Below are 25,009 nucleotides of genomic sequence, written 5' to 3'. Positions count from 1 at the left end.
ATGACTGTTCCATTTAACACACGCTCTATTCTGGTTCCTTGCTGCCATACCAGTTTTTTTTTAGTTTGTTTACATTGAACTGCATTTGTCATTTGCTGGCCCAGTTTTCCAAAAGCTCAAAATCCTGAATCTGATAGCAAGTGGTTCCTTGTTATTGCTTTGCCTACCTGCTCTGCCCTTCACCCCAGTAAGGATAACTTAAGAGTATATGGATAACTGCTTTAGTGCTTATTTTCCCCATCAGTGTTTATTGTCTCTTGTATACCCTGTGCCCCTCAGTTATGGAAAAGATTATAAGGGGTGAGTTTCCTCAGAGTTTTGCTCGTGTCAAAGTTACTGCAGCAGAGTGGGAAAAGCCTTGAGAAGATTCATCTCATGGTTTTATTACATTATTATTATTGAAGTTTCCCTGCCCTTTAGATAATTGGCAAAAGAACCAGAGGGGAGATGAGAATTTTCTTTTACTCAGCGTGTTATGATCTGGAACGCACTGACTGAAAGAGTGCTGGAAACAGATTCAGTAGGAACTTTCAAAAAGGAATTGAATAAATACTTGCAAAGGAAATGTTATATATGCAGACTATAGATATACTCTCTGTGTAGTCACTGTATAGTTGCATAAGATGGAGACTTGTTACCTGATGTACTATCAATAAGGTTTACACTGTGTTTATACTATGCTGGCATCACTAGAAGGTGCAACTGGTGGAGACCAGGGTTTCCTGCCCCTGTGGAAGAGGCTGTCCATCAGAGGGCACTGCGGTGAGAGACCTGAGGGTCACCTGCATAGGTGTGCAGGGCCCAGTATAAAAGGCTGCTCACCATGCTTGTGCCTCACTCTGGAGTTACGAATAAAGGACCAAGGTCACTTCAGTTTGAGTACAACACATTGCCTCGTAGAGTCATTCATAAATGCACTACAGACATAACGACTGGTGACGAGAATACGGATTTTCACACGATTATGGCTACCTTTGGCACACTGAAAGACTTCACAGAGGGTGATGATTGGGATGCCTTCACGGAAAGGCTCGAGCAATATTTTGAGGCAAACGACCTGGCAGGGGAGACGGACACTTTGGCGGAGAAGCGCAAGGCTATACTGCTGACCAGTTGTGGGCCCGAGGTCTACCGTCTCGTCAGGGACTTGCTGGCACCCACGAAGGCCGAGGATAAGACATACAATGAGCTGACTGAACTAATTCACGACCAACTAAAACCAAAACAGAGAAACCGAGCATCCTCACAGCCAGGCACAGATTCTACACTCACCGCAGACCTGAGGGCCAGGAGATTGCAAAAGATGCTGCCAACCTCAGGAGACTTGCGGCACCGTGTGATTTTGGCACGCACCTCAACGAAGCATTGCGAGACATCTTCGTTATGGGAATTGGCCACGAGGGCCTCCTTCACAAGCTATTATTTGCCGACACCACAGTCAACCTGCAGAAGGCCATCAGCATCAGTCAGGCGATCATGACCTCGACCTGCAGCATCAAGCAAATTATTCATCCTGTGGACTCAAACCCGGCAAGTACTGTACACAGAATGGTGCCTTTCACAGGCAAGACTATAGAACGTGGCTCTGTCCAGGGCAGAGAGCACAAACCTCAGGGTTCTGGAACTCCGAGTCCGCCGAGGGGTGCTAATCGAGTAGCACCATGCTGGCGTTGCGGAGGAAACCATAGGGCTCACCAATGTCGATTTGCTGATTACATATGCAAAGCCTGTAACACGCAGGGCCACCTTCAGGGTATGTGTAAAAGAAATACGACTCACCGTCTAGCAGAGGAGTCAGTAAATGACTTTGAATCCAGTGGGGAGTATGATGATTTGGCCAGAGAGGCAGCTCAGCTCCGAGAAGAAGTTATGGAGTGTATACCTGTACCACCGATTGTCCTCCAGTGAAGATGGAAGTCGAGATAAACGGTGTTCCAGTCTTCTTGGAAGTGGACACAGGAGCGAGCCAGTCAGTGATGGGCCAGGATGCCTTTGAGAGGCTATGGAACAAAAAAACGACCCGAGCTGGTTCCAGTACAAGAAAAGTTGAGCACCTACACCAAGGAGCTGATCCCAGTCCTTGGTAGTGCGGATGTAAGTTTAATCCATAATGGCGTGGTGCATAAGTTACTTCTGTGGATTGTTGCAGGTGATGGTCGACCACTACTCGGAAGAAGGTGGATGGGGAAGATCCAGTGGAAATGGGAAGACTTCTTCACTCCAGCATCGATGTTCCCCGTGCTCCGAGGCAGAGCAAAACCTCACCCTCGCTTGGGCCAGGCACCAGAGAACAGACCAGCGCAGAACCTGAGGCACAGACTGTCCATCACGACTGCGTGGCAATGATCCGACCGTAACGACCTAAAAGTACCTTTCTGGCTCCAGTGGCAGGACTCCTGGGGAAGAAGATCGAATTCACAGGCACTCTTCCAGCTTTTGTGGCAGAATCGCGGGAGCGAAGGATCAAGGCAGTCGACCTCGAGGACCGAGGCAAGATGGCGTCCCTACTGCAGCGAGGTGCAGCATGGCTGAAAAAAAAGATGGCCGCGGCCATAATCACGAGGTGCAATGCTGAGGGACCAACACGTGGTGTCTAACAAAGGATTTGATTGAGGTAAAGCCAGCAGGGTTCTCTTAAAGGAGACCTGCAACCAACTGAACTTCGAGACATTGCCATGCATACAATCAATGTAGCAAACCGATTAAGATTGTGAACAAAATGTTGTTGCGAGATGTCGGGAATAGAGTGTCCCCAAAAGTAGCAAGCGAGCGAATTCGGGAGAGTAAAGGTGTTGATCCTGATGCCCTGCCCCAGGTGTCCCCACAAGTTATAGGCCAGCGACCTCAGGAGGGTGAAGGCACTGATCCTGATACCCTGCCCCAGGTCTATCCCACACTGCAGGCACCCGATGGTACTATTCGCCACGGACCTGGAAACAAAACGGCGGCAATATGCGCAGTCGGCCGCCGTTGGAGATGGAGCAGCCCCCAGACCCAGTCATTACCTCGGCCATGTCCGGGAGCAAAAGGTCCCCAAATGGGACCTGGAACAGCCAGGTTCCCAATACTGTTAGAGAGCAGGCAGAAGATACTGCAGTCCTCAAATGAGGACAGGGAGGCCACATCTGTGGCTCTGCCCACCACTAGGCAACAGCAAAGGCCCTGAGTCCTGGCTAGGTGAACGAACCAAGCCCACCCCACTAGCAGGAGGCGCAGCGCCGCTATCAGATGACTAGGACCCCATCCGGTTGCTCTGGAACCTGTGTCCTCGCATACTTGTACTGCTACATCAGTACTTACCATGACTGAACCATGAATGCAATCTACCTAATCCTGGCGCACGACCGCAAAATGTAACAAATGTAAGTCACTGAACCAAGGTGTCACAATACAAACTAACTTCCTTTCTTTGTATTTGCACTGTGTCTGATCCTGTATGTTAATGTAACGGGCCTGCAGCATGATCTCGCTGTGGGTGGGTGGAGAAATGGATGCGTGTAGCCATGGGCACACACACATGGATCACACCCAGAACCCACTGGAACCTCCCATTGCATCATCAAACCATCCAAACTGGTAACCACTACCCAGCGTTGTGACAAAAGGACTTGGGGGTTAACAGGGAGAGAGCCAAGCCAAAGCACAGCCAAGGTGCAAGGGCTATTGGCACTTAAGTCTGGGGAGAGCTAAGCCAGAGCGCACAGTGCAAAGGTAATCGGCACAAAGGACTTGGGGGAGAGTGATGTTATATATGTAGACTATAGATATACTCTCTGTGTAGTCACTGTATAGTTTCATAAGATGGAGACTTGTTACCTGATGTACTATCAATAAAGTTTACACTGTGTTTATACCATGCTGGCACCACTAGAGGGTGCAACTGGTGGAGACCGGGGTTTCCTGCCCCTGTGGCAGAGGCTGTCCACCTGAGGGTCACCTGCATAGATGTGTAGGGCCCAGTATAAAAGGCTGCTCACCATGCTTGTGCCTCACTCTGGAGTTACGAATAAAGGACCAAGGTCACTAAAGTTTGAGTATAACACATTGCCTCGTGGAATCATTCATAAGTGCACTACAGACATAACAGGAAACACTTGCAGGGCTATGGGGAAAGAGCAGGGAGTGGGACTAATTGGATAGCTCTTTCAAAGAGCTGGCACAGGCACGATGGGCTGAAGGCAGCCTTCTGTACTATAAGATTCTATGACTCTGCTAAAGGCTCCAACTCATATTGGAGTATGATTTTGAGAGTCCCAGTCGCACTCCAGTGCCATGCCAGTCACCGTGCTTGATGCTAGATAGCAAGTGTCTGCAGTTTACCAGACCCTGTGGAGTGTAGGTTTCACATCTGAGCCCAATCATACGCTCAACTAGTTTCCATTCATAAGTACTTTCCAATGATGATCATAGATTAATGGTGGAGGAGGGGACAGAACTCCTTCTGATTATTTTTCTCCCCACCCTAGCTCAACAACAACAACTTGCATTTATATAGCACCTTTAACATAGTAAAACATCCCAAGGCGCTTCACAGGAGCATTAACCCCGAGTCCAAGAAGGCGATATTAGGACAAGTGAACAAAAGCTTTGTCAAAGAGGTATTTTTTTAAGAAGTGACTTAAAGGTGGAGAAGAGAGAGAGAGAGAGGTGGAGAGAGAGGCGGAGAGGTTCAGGGAGGGAATTCCAGAGCTTTGGGTCTAGACAGCTGAAGGCACGGCCACCAGTGGTGGAGCAAAGGAAATTAGGGTTGCGCAAGAGGCCAGAATTGGCGTATCTCAGAGATCTGAGATTTCTGGGAGGAGGGTACAGAGATAGGGAAGGGTGAGGACAAGGAAGGGTTTGAAAACCAGGATGAGGATTTTAAAATTGAGACATTGCCGGATTAGGAGCCAATATAGGCCACTGAGCACAGGGGTGATAGGTGAGCGGGACTTGGTGTGAATTATGATTATGGGCAGCAACATTTTGGATGAGCTCAAGTTTATGGAGGAAGGTAGTACAGAGGTACAGTCCCCACTAACTCCACACAGACTGACAACTGACCCCAGACCCCAGACGCCACACTTCTCGGGGCCCAGATTGACTTTTCTCTTCAGTGCAACCATGTGCGCCAATGTAACGGGAGTCGTTCTGTTTCCTCTATAGCATGCATCCTGAACATCCAGGCAGACAAAGATCTCATCACCGATCGTAATCCCCATCTCGCATCCTTGTGTGATGTTCTGGAGGTTATCCTGCGGAAGGGAATCCGCCGTGAGTAATAGTCAGCAGATTCTGGTGTGGGGCTTTGTATTTCAGAATGCTTCATTTCTTCACCCAATTCTCCGCCCTTGTTCCCGATGATTTAGTTGAACCATGCAAAAGAAAGAAATACTTGCATTTCTGCTGCGCCTTCCACAACCTCAGGACGTCCCACAGCACTTTACAGCCAATGAAGTACTTTGAAGTGTACTCACTGTTATAATGTGGGAAACGCAACAGTCAATTTGCGCACAGCAAGCTCCCACAAACAACAATATGATAATGAGCAGATGATCTGTTTTTTAATGATGTTGGTTGAGGGATAAATATTGGGCTGGACACTGGGGAGAACTCTTCTGCTGTTCTCCAAATAGTGCCACGGGATCTTTTATGTCCAGCTGAGAGGGCAGATGGGTCCTTGGTTTAATGTCTCATGTGAATGACAAACGTCAGACGGACAAGCAGAAGGTCTTATGGGGGGGCCACTGGCCTTTGCCGGGTTAGCTAATTTCAGCCAGGTGGTGACAAAGCTGCTTCAATTTCAAGCACCCCCCCCCACCCCCCCCCACTGTCGCTGGGCTCGTCAAGAGAAAAATCAGCCTAAGTTCCTGCTCCTGATCACTATCCAGTGGCCCCCGCCAAAATGTCCACACGTCTGGATGCTGGATAAGGAACAGATTGGGCTCCGTCATGATTCCTTCCGCAGTTGAATAGCGCAGTGACGCTCACATAAAGGATGGCTGCTTGGGGTGAGGTACCAAGCCTTTGGAACTGTACCCCAGCAGAAGTCAGCACCTTCAGCAGAGGAGAGGAGAGGACTAGGAGGAAATCGGAGGGTTTTAAGGGCACTCATCAGTTCAAGGGGAAGTTCTTGATGGAATAATCTCCATGTGGAGCCTGATGATACTATAAAGAAAGAACTTGTCTTTATGAAGCAACTTATCACATTCTCAGGACATCCCAAAGCACTTCACAACAATGTCAACACTATTGAAGTGCAGTCACTGTTGCTCTGTAGGCAAACATGACATTCAAATTCCATTTTATTACATGCCGTTTTGGGGTTTTTAACCACTGTGGCTTCGGTTACTACATTTCTGTCCATTTGTCCATGAAAACTGTAAATGAGTAGCCTTGATTATTAGTACAAGTACCTGTGTGTGCAAATTTTACCTTTCACCTTTCCAAAGCCCAGAGTGCACAGAGAGCTGGGAGTAACATGCAGCAGATTAGAGGTAAGTATGTGGGGTTTAGGAGTAATGAGCATGGAGGGTTGTCTGGTATGGCAGCATTAATGGGGGCTGATGAGCTTTGGTAGCGTTGGGGTGGCCCTTCGGTTTGGCAGCACTGGGGTGGAACGTGGAGTTTATTTACTAGATGGTTCTTGATGTCTGGCAGTAGTTGGCGGGGGGTGGGGGGGAAGGGGGATCCTCAGGCATAGCAGCACTACAGAGTTGGGCCCTGGGGTCGAGGAACATGAGGGGTAAGTACGGGTATGCCTCTGTGCTGGAAGGTCACAGGAAGGTGGAAAATCACACGGCTGTTAACATGGGGAGGGCAGTGACAGTCTGGCAGCAATAGAGGGGATGTGTTCCCTGGTCCAGGTCGTATAGGAGGGAGAGTGCCAAGGTCTGAGCGGATTAGCGGGGAGTTCCTGTGAGTCAGGGAGCATTAAACTGGCTGCAGAAATCTGTTGTACTGAGGGGAGGGGGGGTTTGGAGAATGGCTGCATCAAAGGGATGGTGGGCCCAATAGATGTGGCCTGTCCACCCTTGCCAGTTCCTGCTGAAAGGTTGTCGTTTCTCGAGTTCCCAGCTGTCAGCCAGGTTTATTTGCTGTTACTCTATATGCCGACTATTGGCCAGCATACAGTGAACATACAATGTTGGCATACAGTCAACATATACAGCCAGTGTATAGTCAACATATACAGCCAGTGTATAGTCAGCATACATGGTCAGTGTAGTCAGCATACAATCAGTGTATACAGTCAGCATACATAGTATTTTCATAAGCTGGTTCTTGGCCAGGATCTGATCTGACTACATAGGATCTCACTCTGGGGAAGGGGGTGCCTAATGGGTGGGTACAGGCGGGGGTGGGGAGGGGGCATTGGGCTAATACCTGAGAATGGGAATGTCTTCCTCTCATGCTCTCTTTGGCGCTCTCTTCTTTCCTCTTTCGCACACTCTGAAATATTCTCTGTCTGTCACTGTCTCTCTCAACTAATTGTATGTATTTTTTTCTCGCTGTCTGACTGTGTGTCTCTCTCTCACTTTCTCTCAAAGAGGTTGCAGAGGTTGGTTGGAGTGAGGCCATGGAGCGATTCAAAGATGATGATGAGGATTTTGAACGAAATATACCGAGGGTCAGGTAACCAATGTAGAGGATAAGATACAGATCACTAGGATAGGGGCTGACAGGATAGGGGCTGCAGTTCTGGATAAGTTAAAGACTGTAAGTTGGAGCAGAAGTAAAGGCGAGGGAGAGAGCAATGAAGGAGTGAATTTGGCTCCTGTCTCTGATGGTGCCATTGTGTTGTTGCAGAGCCGGTTCTGGGCCTGAGGAGGAGAGACTACTGGCACTGGATGGAGCAACTTCCACAGCAGGATCTCTGTGGCAGGTAATACGTTGTTCATCATTTGCAAAGAATCTTGCTGCGCAGGAGAACATTCAGCCCATTGTTGCTGTTCCGTTTCGTTGAAAGAGCTGTCCAATTAATCCTACTCCCCTGCTCTTTCCCCACAGCCCCGCAAATGTTTCCCCTTCAAGTATTTATCCAACTCCCTTTTGAAAGTTATTATTGAATCTGCTTCCGCCGCCCTTTCAGGCAGCGCGTTCTCGATCGCAACAACTCGCTGCGAAAATAATTTCTCCTCATCTCGCCTCTGCTTTTTCCACTTTCTACCTTTTCCTCCCCTCCTGTTTAGTTTGACTTCTGCCTGGATATGGTACATTGAGCCGTTGGACCATGCCTGGATATGGTACATTGGGCCGTTGGGCCTTGCTTGGATATGGTACATTGGGCCGTTGGGTCTTGCCTAGATATGGTACATTGGGCCGTTGGGCCTTGCCTGGATATGGTACATTGAGCCGTTGGGCCTTGCCTGGATATGATACATTGAGCCGTTGGGCCTTGCCTGGATATGGTACATTGAGCCGTTGGGCCTTGCCTGGATATGGTACATTGAGCCGTTGGGCCTTGCCTGGATATGATACATTGGGCCGTTGGGCCTTGCCTGAATATGGTACATTGAGCCGTTGGGCCTTGCCTGGATATGATACATTGAGCCGTTGGGCCTTGCCTGGATATGGTACATTGAGCCGTTGGACCTTGCCTGGATATGGTACATTGAGCCGTTGGGCCTTGCCTGGATATGATACATTGAGCCGTTGGGCCGTGCCTGGATATGATACATTGAGCCGTTGGGCCTTGCCTGGATATGGTTCATTGAGCTGTTGGTTGACCTCAATCTAAATTGTCACGTGCGAGTCTTGGCAGGCTGTATCACTGTGGAGGGACTGGGGGAATAAATATTCAAATAAGATCCCTAGATGACTTTCATGACTTTTGGTAAAGCTCTGCACCTCCGCCACATAAAATGAGTGCTTGACTGTTCTAAGAGATTGGCCTGGATGAGCAGAATCCTTAAAGCAAAGTTGATTGAGTTGGTGGTAAATTGAAAGTTTTTTGTCCATGAGTATCTTTTTATTTATTTCTACTCCGTTGACACTGGCATTCTTGGGTCTTTTCCATCTTTCTTACTCTAACCCTTTTGGCTCTTGTATCTCACCACATTCTCATAGGTGAATCCTAATTCCTTGTAGCCTTTGAGAGTATCTTCGCTGTCCTTGATATCTAGGTAAGCTTTCAGTCGTGTGCCCAGGATAACCAGCAGAACAACCTTTCTGTTCTATGCTTTTATGCTATTGCTTCTGTAGCATTTCGCTCCAAACTTTGGTGAACAATTTTAAGTTTATATTATTATTTTACTGAATATGTGCAAGTGAATAATGCAGCCATGTAATGCACACACATATAATATGTTTAGAGTAGAAATCCTTCTATCTGCTCAAAATGAAAAGAAGATGGCAATCTATGTGTAGTACTTTTATTTAACGGGCTGTCTCCTCCCAAATCCGTGCCCATCTTTCCCACAGCTCCATGTTTGAATCCTTCCAATCAGGTTTCCGCCCCACGACAGTACTGAACCAGCCCTTATCAAAGTCACAAATGACATCCTATGTGACTGTGACAAAGGTAAATTATTCCTCCTCGTCCTTCTCGGCCTATCTGCAACCTTTGACATGGTTGACCACTCTATCCTCCTCCAACACCTCTCCACCGTCGCCCAGCTGGGTGGGACTGCACTCGCCTGGTTCCATTCTTATCTATCCACTCGTAGCCAGAGAATCACCTGCAACGGCTTCTCTACCTGCCACTGCATCGTTACTTCTGGTGTCACTCAAGGATCTATCTTTGGCCCCCTCCTATTTCTCATCTACATGCTGCCCCTCAGCAACATCACCAACTTATATTTATATAGCACCTTTAACGTAATAAAACATAATAAAACAAATAAGACATCATCCGAAAACACAGCAGAGGCTCCACTCTTCACTGTTTTCCTCCCTCAACCTCTGCATTGACCGACTTCTCATCCTCGGTGATTTCAACCTCCATCTTAATTCATCATGCTCTCTCTCCTCTGAGTTAACTAGTCTCCTATCCTCCCTTAATTTCTCCCTCCAGGTAAACTCCCCGACCCATATTCACGGCCACTCCCCTCAACCTTGCCATCTCTCGTGACCTCGCTACTCCCATCGTGTCATTCGCAGATAAGGCCATCTTTGACCACTTCCTCGTATCGCTCTCCACCCACATCCCCCTTACACGCTTCCCCCAACCCCCTAATCCTACTTCCTTCTGTGTCCGCCCCTGGAAAAAACTCTCTCCTAACTGCACTTATCAACTCCCAGCCTCCCAGCCTTTGGCCCTCCATTCAGCATGACATTTCTGTAGCTACCGATCTGCTCAATCACATCCTCACCTAGTCCCTATTGAAACAATTACTCTTTCATCCTGGCCGTTCCCCCTGGTACAGCCCTCATCTTCACTCCCTTAAGTACAAGGGATGCAGACTTGAACAGATACGGCAGACAACTGGTTTAGCATTCTCCGCCAGATCTGCCTGGACCACAAAGCATTATCGGGTCCTGCTCTCGTCTGGCAAAATCGCTCACTATTCCAGAATCATCTTGAAATGCAAAGATAAACCCCGGCTTCTATTCTCCACTGCTAACCGTCTTCTTAAACCTGTCTCCTCCACCCTCACCTCACAGCAAATACGAGGAGTTCCTGGACTTATTTGTCTCTAAGATTGAGACCATTCATTCAGCTATCTCTGCCACTTCCCTTTCTTCCCCTAGCCCATTGGGCCAAATTTCCTCTAAGCATATGCCCCCTGTCCTAGCCCTGAACTCTCATCTTTCTCCAGTTTCTCTCGGATTTCCCCTCATGAGCTCTCCGCACTCATCTTGCCCATGAGACCCATTTTCTGCTCCTCCAACCCTATGCCCACCAAACTGCAGATCACCCAACTTCCTTTTCTGGCTCCCATGTTAGCTGACATTGCTAACGGTTCTCTCTCTTCGGGTACTGTCCCCTTCTCCTTCAAATCTGCCGTCATCACCCCAACCCTTGACCTCTCCGTCCTGACAAACTACCGCTCCATTTTCAATCTCCCTTTCCTCTCCAAAGTCCTTGAACGTGTTGTCATCTCCCACATCCGTGTCCATCTTTCCCAGAACTCCATGTTTGAATCCCTCCAATCCGGTTTCCACCCCTGACACAGTACCGAAACGGCTCTCCTCAAAGTCACAAATGATATCCTTTGTGACTGTGACAAAGGCAAACTATCCCTTCTCTTTCTGCTCCTGCATCGTTACCTCTGGTATCCCCCAAGGATCTATCCTTGGCCCCCTCCTATTTCTCATCTACATGTCCCTTGGCAACGTCATCCGAAAATACAGCGTCAGTTTCCACTTGTACGCAGATGACACCCAGCTCTATTTCACTACCACTTCTCTCGACCCCTCCACAGTCTCTCAATTGTCAGACTGCTGGTCTGACATCCAGTTCGGGATGAGCAGAAATTTTCTCCAATTAAATATTGGGAAGACCGAAGCCATTGTCTTTGGTCTCCGCCACAAACTCCATTCCCTAGCCACCGACTCCATCCCTCTCCCTAACATCTGTCTGAGGCTGAACCAGACTGTTCGCAACTTTAGTGTCATATTTGACCCTGAAATGAGCTTCCGACCACATATCCGAAGCATAACTAAGACCGCCTATTTCTACCTCCGTAACATCACCCATTTCCACCCTAATATCTACTTATGTGGCTAGGTGTCCGATTTTGTTTGATAATGCTCCTGTAAAGTGCGTTGGGATATTTTACTACGTTAAAGGCGCTATATAAATATTATTTGTCATTGTTATACGGGTGCAGCGTCGAGAATCCGGAACCCTCTGGACCGAGGCTGTTCCGGGTTCCAGGTTTTTCCGGACTTTCGATACTCTTTCTGACGTCAAGAATCCAGAAACGCCCGAGCCCAGGTTCCGGTATTCCTGGATTTCGGAAAGTCAGAAAGATGTATGGCGGGGGAGGAGGTTTTTGGGCCGGCTGGCCCCGTCGCGGTGGTCATCGGGCGGAGCCCCACGGAGGAGGTGTTCGGGAGGAGGTGTTCAGGCGGAGCCCCACGGAGGAGGTGTTCGGGTGGAGCCCCACTGGGGAGGTGTTCGGGAGGAGGTGTCCGGGCGGAGCCCCAGGGGGCGCCCGGACACCTCCTCCTGACGACACCTCCCCAGTGGGGCTCCACCCGAACACCTCTCCGTGGGGCTCGCCGTGAACACCTCCTCCGAACACCTCCTCCGTGGGGTCCGCCCGAGACACGGACGGCCAGCCGGCCCAAAACCTCCTCCCCCCGCCATACATCTTTCTGACTTTCCGAAATCCAGGAATACGGAACCTGGGGCTCGGGCGTTCTGGATTCTTGACGTCAGAAGAGTATCGAAAGTCCGGAAAAACCTGCACCGATCAGCTCGGTAATTCCGCCCGATTCTCGACGCTGCACCTGTACTACCCTTTGGAGAATATCAAACTGACTCGCTGAACTTCACCGGGCTGAATTCCCATCTCAGCTCTGCCCTTCTCTTTTTCTTTCATTGAAATCAGTTACTGGGACCACCCATGTTTTAATATCTCTTGCCCACTTTAAAAATAATTGGCTGTCATCCATATAATTGAACATAACAGTACCATCACAATGTGGAACTTGCTATCACATGGAGTGGTTGAGGCAAATAGCATGGATCACTAAAACAGATTATCTGGTCATTATATCACATTACTGTTTGTGAGATCTTGCTGTGCACAAATTGGCTGCTGTGTTTCCTACATTTTCTTTTATTCGTTCCTGGAATGTGGGCGTCGCTGGCAAGGCCGGCATTTATTGCCCATTCCTAATTGCCCTTGAGAAGGTGGTGGTGAGCTGCCTTGAACCGCTGCAGTCCGTGTGGTGAAGGTACTCCCACAGTGCTGTTAGGGAGGGAGCTCGAGGAGCTTAAGTCAGCGACGATGAAGGAACGGCAATATATTTCCAAGTTAGGATGGTGTGTAACTTGGAGGGGAACGTGGAGGTGGTGGTGTTCCCATGCATCTGCTGCCCTTGTCCTTCTAGGTGGTAGAGGTCGCGGGTTTGGGAGGTGCTGTCAAAGAAGCCTTGGCGAGTTGCTGCAGTGCATCTTGTAGATGGTACACACTATAGCCACGGTGTGCCGGTGGTGGAGGGAGTGAATGTTTAAGGTGGTGGATGGGTTGCCAATCAAACGGGCTGGAACGCCGTCCATCATATTACAACAGTGACTACACTTCAGAAGTGGGGGAAGTGGATTTGAGGCCAGGATCAGATCAGTGATGATCTTATTGAATGGCGGAGCAGGCTCGAGTGGCCAAAAGCTCCTATTTCTTATAGGCTGTGAAGTACTTTGGAACACCCTGAGGTCGTGAAAGACGCTTTATAAATGTAAGTTCTTTCTCTCTCCGATCCCTGTATTCGCTCCATTTACCTCGATGTATTGGATAGGCAAAGGCACTCGTGGGAAGGACCAGTTCTGCTGAACCCTGGAACTATCTAGTGCGAAACTCCAAACTGGAACAATTGGGAATGAGAACCACTGGGGAACAGAGTGTCGTGTAACCCACAGTTTCAGGCCGCACCAGAGCATAGGGTGGGTCGCTGTGGCCTTGTACAAAAGTGGACAGGAGATGAACATATCTGGCTGGGGCCTGAGCGCCGAGGAGGTGGGGTACACTGTTCAGTGACGATCTGTGAAGGGGAGGAGGGTTGGGTTGGTTGTGCATTTTAATTGAAGGTTGGTGGAATGTTTGCCTCTGTGATTTTGGATATTTTGTGTCTGCGGAAAATAAGTAAATAAACAACTTTAATTTATACAGCGGTTTATTGTGAACTCGGGATGTTCCAAATACATTGCAGCCAATGGGTTAATTTTACTGTTATTGGCCCAGATTTTGTTGTACAGGTACCAGGGCATCGATTGGTGTCTGCTGTTAGTTAGACTTGCTCTTGCATGTTAAGATAAGGTGCCACATAAGAGATTATTAAACAAAATTAGGGCTCATGGGATTGGGGGTAATATACTAGCCTGGATTGATAATTGGTTAACGGAGAGAAAACAGAGAGTAGGAATAAACGGGTCTTTTTCAGGCTGGCAGACTGTAACTAGTGGGGTACTGCATGGATCGGTGCTTGGGCCCCAGCTATTCACAATCTATATCAATGTTTTGGATGAGGGGACTAAATGTAATACAGGTTGAGCGTCCGAGGCCATTCCGGATTCTGGGTATTTCCAGATTTTGGAATGTCTTTGCCTGGGCCAAGGTAGGTGGGGTTGGGCAGCCGAGGTAAAGGGCGAGGTCGGCCCGCCGAGGTAAGGGGGAGGGAGCAGGGGTGAAGTCGAGCCGCCGAGGGCCGGGGCGAAGTTGGGGTAGGCAAAGTTGCGGCGAACTCGGGGACGGAGGTCGGGCCAGCGGGGCGGGGGAGTTTGGAAAATTTTCCGGTTTCCGGATGACACCGCCATGGATCGGCCTGGATTCTGGAACATTCCGTATTCTGGAACTCTGGATTTTGGACACTGCACCTGCATATCCAAGTTTGCTGATGATACAAAGCTAGGTGGGAATGTAAATTGTGAGGAGGATGCAAAGAGACTTCAAGGGGATATAGACAGGCTAAGTGACTGGGCAAGAACATGGTAAATGGAATATAATGTGGAGATATGTGAAGTTATCCACTTTGGTAGGAAAAATAGAAACACAGTATTTTTTAAACAGTGAGTGATTGGGAAATGTTGGTGTTCAGAGGGACCTGGGTGTCCTTGTACACCAATCACTGAATGTTAGCATGCAGGTACAGCAAGCAATTAAGAAATCAAATGGTATGTTGGCCTTTATTACAAGAGGATTTGAGTATAAGAGAAAAGATGTCTTACTGCAATTATATAGGGTCCTGGTGAGACCACACCTGGAGTATTGTGTACAGTTTTGGTCTCCTTACCAAAGGAAAGATATACTTGCCATAGAGGAAGTGCAACAAAGGGTCGAGTTCAGAAGAATTAGAGGTGATCTCATTGAAACATACACAATTCTTACAGGGCTTGACAGGGTAGATGCAGGGAGGATGTTTCCCCCGGGCTGGGAAGTCTAGAACCAGGGGTCACAGTCTCAGAATAAGGGGTCGGCCATTTAGGACTGAGATGCGGAGAAATTTCTTCAATCGGAGGGTGGTGAATCTTTGGAATTCTCTACCCTAGAGGGCTGTGGAGGCTCAGTCTTTGAGTATATTCAAGACAGAGATCGATAGATATTTGAACATTAAGGGAATCATGGGATATGGGGACAGTGCTGGAAAGTGGAGTTGAGGAGAAGATCAGCCACGATTTTATTGACTGGCGGAGAAGGCTTGGGTGGGTGGGGGGGGGGCCGAATGGCCTACTCCTGATTCTTATGTTCTTATTTCATATTGCATGTTTAGGTTTTTAAATGTTTTGCTTGGCAAGTTACTGAAAGTGTGAGCAGACACCGTCGCAGCGAGTGAACAGAGAAAGCCACTGTGTTTCTCCTTAACCAATCAGACTGAAGGACTGTGAAATTAACAGCGCAAGGACTGAGAAGGAAGTGTAAATTACAGTGGGTGAATTCAATGTCAAATGAGGTACAGAAAGAAAGGGAAAGAAATATTGGATGAAGAGGGAGAGAGAAACGAGACAAAGGAAACGTTTTTTTAAAAAAAAAATTACTTTACATTTTAAAAATCTCGAACAACAATTAACACCTGAAGGAATGAAACTCCACACTTAGACTGAAATGGACATGACTTAAGTTTCTGTGGCGAGTTAAGTTGGTGTTTACTGTGCAAGTACAGCAGCTTCACACCATTCGATGCATTTCAGTGGTGAGCCAAGCAGCGAGGTGCTGCTTTTGCAAACCTTACAGCGAGACAGTGGATATTTGAGTTTAACCATGCCTCTGCCTTCGCCTGAAGGTTGCTCCAGTATTTGTGCACAAATAACGGCGATTTGTTGCCTCTGTTCCCTTCCTGCTTTTCCAGGCTGACTCAGCTCTCGCTGGCCTTAGAGAAAACCATCACCTGCAAGAAGATACTGACAGCACAAGGTCGTGGGCGACACTACCTCCGACAGGCCCTGAATCAAAACATCCTGGCAATTACTGTACAGCATCTTCTGCACACACCACGATTATTGGAGGTAACTGCACCCATTTACTGCTCATCCATGCTTCTCTCACATCACTCCATCCTCCACTCTCACATCGCTCGATCCCCCTCCTCACACATCGCTCGACCCCCCTCCTCACACATCGCTCGACCCCCCTCCTCACACATCGCTCGATCCCCCTCCTCGCACATCGCTCGATCCCCCTCCTCGCACATCGCTCGATCCCCCTCCTCGCACATCGCTCGATCCCCCTCCTCGCACATCGCTCGATCCCCCTCCTCGCACATCGCTCGATCCCCCTCCTCGCACATCGCTCGATCCCCCTCCTCGCACATCGCTCGATCCCCCTCCTCGCACATCGCTCGATCCCCCTCCTCGCACATCGCTCGATCCCCCTCCTCGCACATCGCTCGATCCCCCTCCTCGCACATCGCTCGATCCCCCTCCTCGCACATCGCTCGATCCCCCTCCTCGCACATCGCTCGATCCCCCTCCTCGCACATCGCTCGATCCCCCTCCTCGCACATCGCTCGATCCCCCTCCTCGCACATCGCTCGATCCCCCTCCTCGCACATCGCTCGATCCCCCTCCTCGCACATCGCTCGATCCCCCTCCTCGCACATCGCTCGATCCCCCTCCTCGCACATCGCTCGATCCCCCTCCTCGCACATCGCTCGATCCCCCTCCTCGCACATCGCTCGATCCCCCTCCTCGCACATCGCTCGATCCCCCTCCTCGCACATCGCTCGATCCCCCTCCTCGCACATCGCTCGATCCCCCCCTCACACATCGCTCGATCCCCCTCCTCACACATCGCTCGATTCCCCCCTCACACATCGCTCGATTCCCCCCTCACACATCGCTCGATTCCCCCCCCTCACACATCGCTCGATCCCCCCCCTCACACATCGCTCGATCCCCCTCCTCACACATCGCTCGATCCCCCTCCTCACACATCGCTCGATCCCCCCCTCACACATCGCTCGATCCCCCCCCTCACACATCGCTCGATCCCCCTCCTCACACATCGCTCGATCCCCCCCCTCACACATCGCTCGATTTCCCCCCCCTCACACATCGCTCGATCCCCCCCCTCACACATCGCTCGATCCCCCCCCTCACACATCGCTCGATCCCCCCCTCACACATCGCTCGATCCCCCCCCTCACACATCGCTCGATCCCCCCCCTCACACATCGCTCGATCCCCCCCCTCACACATCGCTCGATCCCCCTCCTCACACATCGCTCGATCCCCCTCCTCACACATCGCTCGATCCCCCTCCTCACACATCGCTCGATCCCCCTCCTCACACATCGCTCGATCCCCCTCCTCACACATCGCTCGATCCCCCTCCTCACACATCGCTCGATCCCCCTCCTCACACATCGCTCGATCCCCCTCCTCACACATCGCTCGATCCCCCTCCTCACACATCGCTCGATCCCCCTCCTCACACATCGCTCGATCCCCCTCCTCACACATCGCTCGATCCCCCTCCTCACACATCGCTCGATCCCCCTCCTCACACATCGCTCGATCCCCCTCCTCACACATCGCTCGATCCCCCTCCTCACACATCGCTCGATCCCCCTCCTCACACATCGCTCGATCCCCCTCCTCACACATCGCTCGATCCCCCTCCTCACACATCGCTCGATCCCCCTCCTCACACATCGCTCGATCCCCCTCCTCACACATCGCTCGATCCCCCTCCTCACACATCGCTCGATCCCCCTCCTCACACATCGCTCGATCCCCCTCCTCACACATCGCTCGATCCCCCTCCTCACACATCGCTCGATCCCCCTCCTCACACATCGCTCGATCCCCCCCCTCACACATCGCTCGATCCCCCCCCTCACACATCGCTCGATCCCCCCCCCTCACACATCGCTCGATCCCCCCCCCTCACACATCGCTCGATCCCCCCCCCTCACACATCGCTCGATCCCCCCCCTCACACATCGCTCGATTCCCCCCCCTCACACATCGCTCGATCCCCCCCTCACAATTCGCTCGATTCCCCCCCTCACACATCGCTCGATCCCCCCCCCCTCACACATCGCTCGATTCCCCCCCTCACACATCGCTCGATTCCCCCCCCTCACACATCGCTCGATCCCCTCCTCAGATACTGCTCAGCCCATTCCTCACACATCCCTTCATCCTAACTTCACACATCCTCCCTCCCTCCCACCCCAACCTCCTTCCACCCCTTCCCCCCCCCCGCCGCCCCTATCTGTGTTACAATCTAGACCTTTTATTGTCTAGTTTAGAAATTTTAGACAGCTCACGGGAAGCCTAGACTGTCCGGTTGGAAGCTGATGGTGGCTGCTCGGGAGGAGTCTCACTATTGGGGTGGGGGGGGATTACAGTGTGCTGCTACACCAAGGTTTCAATCGATCCTATTGTGTCCTAAATAGAGGGGAGGGGCTGCTAACCTATCCAGGCTCGAACCACTCTGGTGACAAGGCAGGGCGAATGTGGATGTTGCAATCCAATACTATTGTGGGAAATAAAGCTGTATAATAAAAGTCAAGTTTTTGATGACCACATTTAGAAAATGAGACGGCCCATGGGCCAGGTTGGAAGAGATCTCATGCTTGCACGTGAATGAGCAGACACTAACCTTTTAGAATTGCCCTTGGCCTGTGTTGGATTGGTCAATGGGTGACTGCCCTAACCCAGTCATTGGTTAATCCCTGCCCTTGGCCTGTGTTGGATTGGTCAGTGGGTGACTGCCCTATCCCAGTCATTGGTTAATCCCTGCCCTTGGCCTGTGTTGGATTGGTCAATGGGTGACTGTCCTAACGCAGTCATTGGTTAATCTCTGCCCTTGGCCTGTGTTGGATTGGTCAGTGGGTAACTGCCCTAACCCAGTCAGTGGTTAATCCCTGCCCTTTTATTGTTGCAGTGGTATGACCCCGAGAGCTCTATCCTGGCCAACGAGTGTTTTGCGGGTAAGTGTTCCAGCAGCTTGGCATTCTTTAGAAGCGGGATTTTCTCCGTGTCTTAGTCTGTTTCAAAATTCACATCCTTATTTTCAAAGCCCTCCCGATCTCTGTGATATCCTCCAGCCCCGCAATCCCCCAAGATGTCTGCACTCTAATTCTGCCCTCCTGAGCATCCCCAATTTAATCGCTCAAACCATCGGTGGCTGTGCCTTCTGTTGCCTGGGCCCCAACTCTGGAACTTCCTGCCTAAACCTCTCTGCCTCTCTACCTCTCTTTCCTCCTTCAAGACTCTCTTAAAATCTACCTCTTTGACCAAGCTTTTGGTCACCTGCGATAATTTCTACTTATGCGGCTCGATGTCAAATCTTTATCGCATAATACTCCTGTGAAGCACCTTGGGACATTTCACTATGTTACAGATGCTATAAGTTGTTGTTGTTGTTTGCGTTGTGGTGGGGTGTTTCTGGGATGGGATGAGGGGTTTATGGCATGAGAGTTTCATAGGATAGCGTCAACGGTTTATGGGATTGGGTGAGGAGTTTATAAAGGGAAGGGTGGTATCAGGAGTTTATAGGATGAGGTGATGGTGGGTTGATGGTAAAAGATCTCTTGAAAGGACAGAGTCATAACTCTTAATTTACTTCAAAGGCAATGCAAGTCCAAGGACCACCCTCCCCCCAAATTTGTGGCCAAAAAATAGCTGCTTCCCAGAACCTCAATTGGTGCTTTATTAGAAACATAATGATCTGAGCTGCACATCAGGTCTGAGCCGTCACTGATGGGCTGGAGAAGTTAGTGAGCATCACTGTATGTAATGATTGCAAATGCCCAGCCTGAGAATAATACATTCCTTACACAGGAGGGTAAGGTTTCCCATTGCGCGCTTCCTGCCAGGCTCACGTGTCGGCAAATCAGGTGCGTGGGAAACTTACCCATTGGCAAGTGTCTCCAGTCCCTGGCTCAGTGACTTACCGGAACCCAGTCTGATCCAGTTCATCTCAACTTTCATCCCCCTGTCTGTTTCTTCACAGAACCATTCCTCTCGCTGCTGCTGGTCTTGTCACAAACTAAGCTGACCCTTGACCTACAGGTTAGTGCTGGTCTGCCTGATCATAATTTTGTATGCTGTTTCCATTTTCAGTCCGGCAATTAATCCAAAGCTGTTCCAGGAGTACCCTCCATCCCATGGCCCAGGGCCTGTGCTTCTACGGAGCCAAATACAATGGCGCCAGGGATGATCACCTATTTGTGCTTGCTGCTGTTTTCATAGTGGAAGGATTGGCAGTCCGACAGAGTGATCTGAAGGGGCAGCACCGCAACCTCCATTTTGCATGTTGGGCCTGCAGCTTGCTGAAAATGACTTGGGGAGGGCGGCATGGTGTCAACGCGCACATCATTTGTATTCCATTTAAATACCTATAATTGTCACATGCACATGGGGCAGAGACAAAGGCAATAGGGATCTCCATTCCTATTTCCTCTCCCTCGCGCCCTGGGAACTGACGTGCACACAATTGGGCAATAGGCAGTGGAAAATCATTTTCCCGGATGTCAGCAGATTTTACGACTAAGGGGGTCTTCACAGCTGATATTGTCGTGTGCAGTTTCCAGGGAGGAGCCAATGGATATGACCAGGAGAGAGAGGGAACGCTGGCTGGTTTTCCCAATCATGAGCCCGGGGGCACTGTAGCCAACTGTAGCTCTCTCTGCTGCCACTTTGGTTGTGATCAGCTAATTCAGCAGCGACCAGGAATCGAACATGAGACTTCTGGTCTGTGTGACTTAGTTACACCATAGCTTTGCCAACTAAGTCACTGGGGGAGGTGACAACAGAAGATTTGTCCCTGATATTTCACGGCCAACATGCTGGAAGCCTGGTGAAGCTAGGATCACGGTGGTTATAAATGTTTATCTCTCAACCAGCACCAAACAGATTAACTGGTTGTATATCTTGTTGCTGTTTTTGGGACCTTGCTGACTAAACTTCAAAAGTTCTTCATTGGCTATGAATCCCTTTGCGACACACTGAGGTTGTGAAAGGTGGAAGTCTTTCTCTGACGTGAAAGGGAAAACCCAACTACTGCAGAGGTCGAGTCAGAATGCTGACTGTGACAAGCTGGAACTCAGCATGTCTCTGGCTGTAGTGTGCTGTAAGTTTGGGTTTGCGTTGGGCGGGGAACGAGTGCCCTAAGCACTGTCATCCGGCTGTTCGTTGCTTTCAAGTTTTTCTTTTGTTACTTTGGGGTCAAGTTTCGGCTGCACGCTAGAACCGCGTACATTGGAGAGGCCCGCCTAATTTATCGAACAAAAATTGCGCTGAATACTTACCTCGTGATTCTCTGATAGCTGTGGGCCCATTTCCACCTCTGCGCTGCACAGCAGGAGCGGCTGGGGGCGGAGCTACAGCCCTGCGCCGAAAACAGTGCCGGCAGCTGCGCGCGTACGCAATAGCTGCCGGCGTCCTGTCCCCGGGGCGACGACCCTATCCCAGGCCGAAGGGACGTCGCCCCTATCCCCGGCCAAGTGGCCTGCGCATCTTACCTCGGCGGCAGGGTCCGCACGCCTGGCTTCTCGCTGGGGGCTGGCTCTGCCCGAAGAACTCCTGGCAGCCGGCGGCTTCATTGTCGTAGGCGGGGCCCGCCCGCCTGCATCTCGTGGGGCGGGCCCTGCCCGAAGTCCTCGGCAGCCCGGCATCAGCTGCGTGCGGACTCCGCCCGAAGTCCTCGGCGAGACCCGGCTTCTTTTTCGTTGTCCTCTCTTTCCCTCCCCCCCACCCCCCCATCTTCTTCTCTTCTCCCCCGCACCCATCTTCTTCTCTTCCCCCCCCCCCCCCCCTCTTCTCCCTGGTGCTGCAGTAGGTGAGTAGAAATAATTTTTTATTGTGATTTTTAATTTTTAAAATTTTTTACAAAATTTATTTGGATTGATTTATTCGTTTATTTATTGATTTATTGATCACTTATTATTGATGATGGCTCTTTATTTGTAAAAGTGAAGTGTTACTGTTTGTAAAACCCCCCATCTCTCGTTCCCTACATCTGATTTCCAAGTGTAGGCAAGGTTTTTCTGAGCGTACAAAAATCTACACTTACTCCATTCTAAGTTAGTTTGGAGTAAGTTTTCGCTGCCTAAACTTGCAAAACAGTCGTAGGTGGCCGGACACGCCCCCTTTTGAAAAAAAAATCTGTTCTAAAATGAAACTATTCTAACTCACTAGAACTGGAGCAAACTAAAGGCCGAGAATTGCAATTTCTAAGATACTCCATTCTAAACTAGTTGCTCCAAAAAAATAGGAGCAACTCAGGCCGAAACTTGACTCCAATATTTTGGATTATCGAGGTGAGGGAGAGTGTTTGTTGTTTCAGGGTGTACTGCATGTTGGAGATTGAGGTAAGAACAACCAGGCTGGGAACTAGCTGGAACAGTTAGACTTACACCTTGGGAGATAAGTTCAAATCCAGCCAGGACTGATGGAATGAATGCCTGGCCTGTCTGCTGGCTGTACGGGTAAATGTGAACTCAGTTGGGTCAGACTCAAGTCAGCCTCTAATGAGTGCAAGCTCAGAGCACAAAACTCTTAATCAATTTTGCACTAATTGGCAATCTCTCACACACTGGCCACAGGATGGCTGCTGTAGTTGGGCATGCAGTGTAGTGTAGGGGGAGCTTTACTCTGTATCTAACCCCCTGTACCTGCCCTGGGAGTGTTTGATGGGACAGTGTAGAGGGAGCTTTACTCTGTATCTAACCCGTGCTGTACCTGCCCTGGGAGTGTTTGATGGGACAGTGTAGAGGGAGCTTTACTCTGTATCTAACCCGTGCTGTACCTGCCCTGGGAGTGTTTGATGGGACAGTGTAGAGGGAGCTTTACTCTGTATCTAACCCGTGCTGTACCTGTCCTGGGAGTGTTTGATGGGACAGTGTAGAGAGAGCTTTACTCTGTATCTAACCCGTGCTGTACCTGCCCTGGGACTGTTTGATGAGACAGTAGAAGAAGCTGGGGTCAATGAGGGAGACCTGAAGTTGGAAGATTGTGTGGTTAAATGCCTCTTGCCCCATGCATCCAGCTGCCTCAGTCTGAGGGCAACAGCAAGCACCGATTCCAAAGAATAATCGCGTCAAGCTGCACCAAAATTTGACCCACACCTTCCTTACCAACAAGAACAGGCCCAACGGTGTCAGGAAATCACACTGGCTTATTTGCTTTGAACTTTATTCTAGTGAGCTTGAGGAGTGTCACTGCTGGGGACTGGAACACTTTGCATTTCAGGTGCTGAGCGTCAGTATCAAGTACTCCCGAGTCAGACACCCAGTGTCAGTATTGTTAGATCTCTTAATTTTCAATGAAATGCGAACTCCGGTTGTAGTTTTAATGTAACTTTATTCTGGCAGCTGCAACAAGCTCTTGGCTTTAAGCCAGGCCTTTGTCCTTCTGAGACCACATGGCCAAAATGGCTGTTCATATACCTGATCAGTTTACAGAAAAGAACTCTCCTTCTTTGACCTCATTGGCTCAATTGATAGTCTGTTAACCTTTAATTGGCTCGCTACCCAAGGCCCTAAAATGTCAAGTTGATTGATGACTTAATGCAACATGCTGAGTTGCACGTAGCAGCTTTGACTTGGGGTCTGAATTTTTATAGCCTGTCTGAATGCAGCCAGTTTGAATTCTCTATCAAGTATCAAATACTCCCGGGTCAGACACCCAGTGTCAGTATCAAGTAACCTGGGTCAGACACCCATTGTCAGTATTAAGTAACCTGGGTCAGACACCGAGAGTCAGTATCAAGTACTCCCGGGTCAGACACCCATTGTCAGTATTAAGTAACCTGGATCAGACACCGAGAGTCAGTATCAAGTACTCCCGGGTCAGACTCCCATTGTCAGTATCAAGTAACCTGGGTCAGACACCCATTGCCAGTATCAAGTACTCCTGGGTCAGATACCCAGTGTCAGTATCAAGTACTCTGGGTCAGACACCCAGTGTCAGTATCAAGTACTCTGGGTCAGACACCCAGTGTCAGTATCAAGTAACCTGGGTCAGGCACCGAGTGTCAGTATCAAGTAACCTGGGTCAGGCACCGAGCGTCAGTATCAAGTATTCCCGGGTCAGACACCCAGTGTCAGTATTAAGTAACCTGGGTCAGACACCGAGAGTCAGTATCAAGTACTCCCGGGTCAGACTCCCATTGTCAGTATCAAGTAACCTGGGTCAGACACCCATTGTCAGTATCAAGTACTCCCGGGTCAGACACCCAGTGTCAGTATCAAGTACTCTGGGTCAGACACCCAGTGTCAGTATCAAGTACTCTGGGTCAGACACCCAGTGTCAGTATCAAGTAACCTGGGTCAGGCACCGAGTGTCAGTATCAAGTAACCTGGGTCAGGCACCGAGCGTCAGTATCAAGTATTCCCGGGTCAGACACCCAGCGTCAGTATCAAGTACTCCTGGGTCAGACACCCAGCGTCAGCATCAAGTATTCCCGGGTCAGACACCCAGAGTCAGTATCAAGTACTCCCAGGTCAGATATGACACCGGCTGGATGTAAAGTAAATCTATTCTACTCCAATAATGTTTCTCAACCTCAAGAGTGCCCACGATCGAGCCAGTTTCCAACTTCACGCAGCGGCGTCCATTCTGAGTTCGACTGCAGGTTCCGTGTTAATTGGTGCCAACTCGACTGGAGTGAGACTGAAAAACTGATTTTATGTAAGAAAGTAAGAAAGACTTGCCTTTTACATCCACCGGCTATCTAAAGTGCTTTACAGTCAATTAAGTACTTTTAGAGTGTAGTCGCAGTTGTAATGTAGGGGCCTATAGCATGTTTATGCAGGTATGTCTGCGCACATACAGAGGCCGAACTCCAGGACATAGTCGATGTATTTACTGAGGCATACGAAAACATGGGCCTTACGCTAAACATCCGTAAGACAAAGGTCCTCCACCAGCCTGTCCTCTCCGCACAGCACCTTTCTTCCCCCCCCCCCCCCC

At 49.9% G+C, this 25,009-nt stretch overlaps 1 protein-coding gene across 3 annotated transcripts in view; it reads left to right on the top strand.

Moving 5' to 3' along the window:
• The window catches only part of LOC139226589 (uncharacterized), a 90,931-nt gene that overhangs the window by 9,940 nt on the left and 55,982 nt on the right, over positions 1 to 25,009 (top strand). For 2 of the 3 annotated variants that reach the window (XM_070857443.1, XM_070857444.1), the window contains exons 2-6: positions 5,146 to 5,253; positions 7,530 to 7,614; positions 7,789 to 7,864; positions 15,934 to 16,090; positions 20,049 to 20,107. In XM_070857443.1, the coding sequence (XP_070713544.1) occupies positions 5,146 to 5,253; positions 7,530 to 7,614; positions 7,789 to 7,864; positions 15,934 to 16,090; positions 20,049 to 20,107 (485 nt within the window). Of the gene's footprint in view, positions 1 to 5,145; positions 5,254 to 7,529; positions 7,615 to 7,788; positions 7,865 to 15,933; positions 16,091 to 18,977; positions 19,024 to 20,048; positions 20,108 to 25,009 lie in introns of all 3 variants that reach the window. The other variant, XM_070857442.1, reaches the window with a different exon arrangement.

Source organism: Pristiophorus japonicus, chromosome 16 (assembly GCF_044704955.1).
Source record: "Pristiophorus japonicus isolate sPriJap1 chromosome 16, sPriJap1.hap1, whole genome shotgun sequence".
In the NCBI taxonomy this organism is placed as follows: domain Eukaryota; kingdom Metazoa; phylum Chordata; class Chondrichthyes; family Pristiophoridae; genus Pristiophorus; species Pristiophorus japonicus.
The sequence above is the reverse complement of the archived record's forward strand: the minus strand, read 5'-3'. Positions and strand labels throughout refer to the sequence as shown.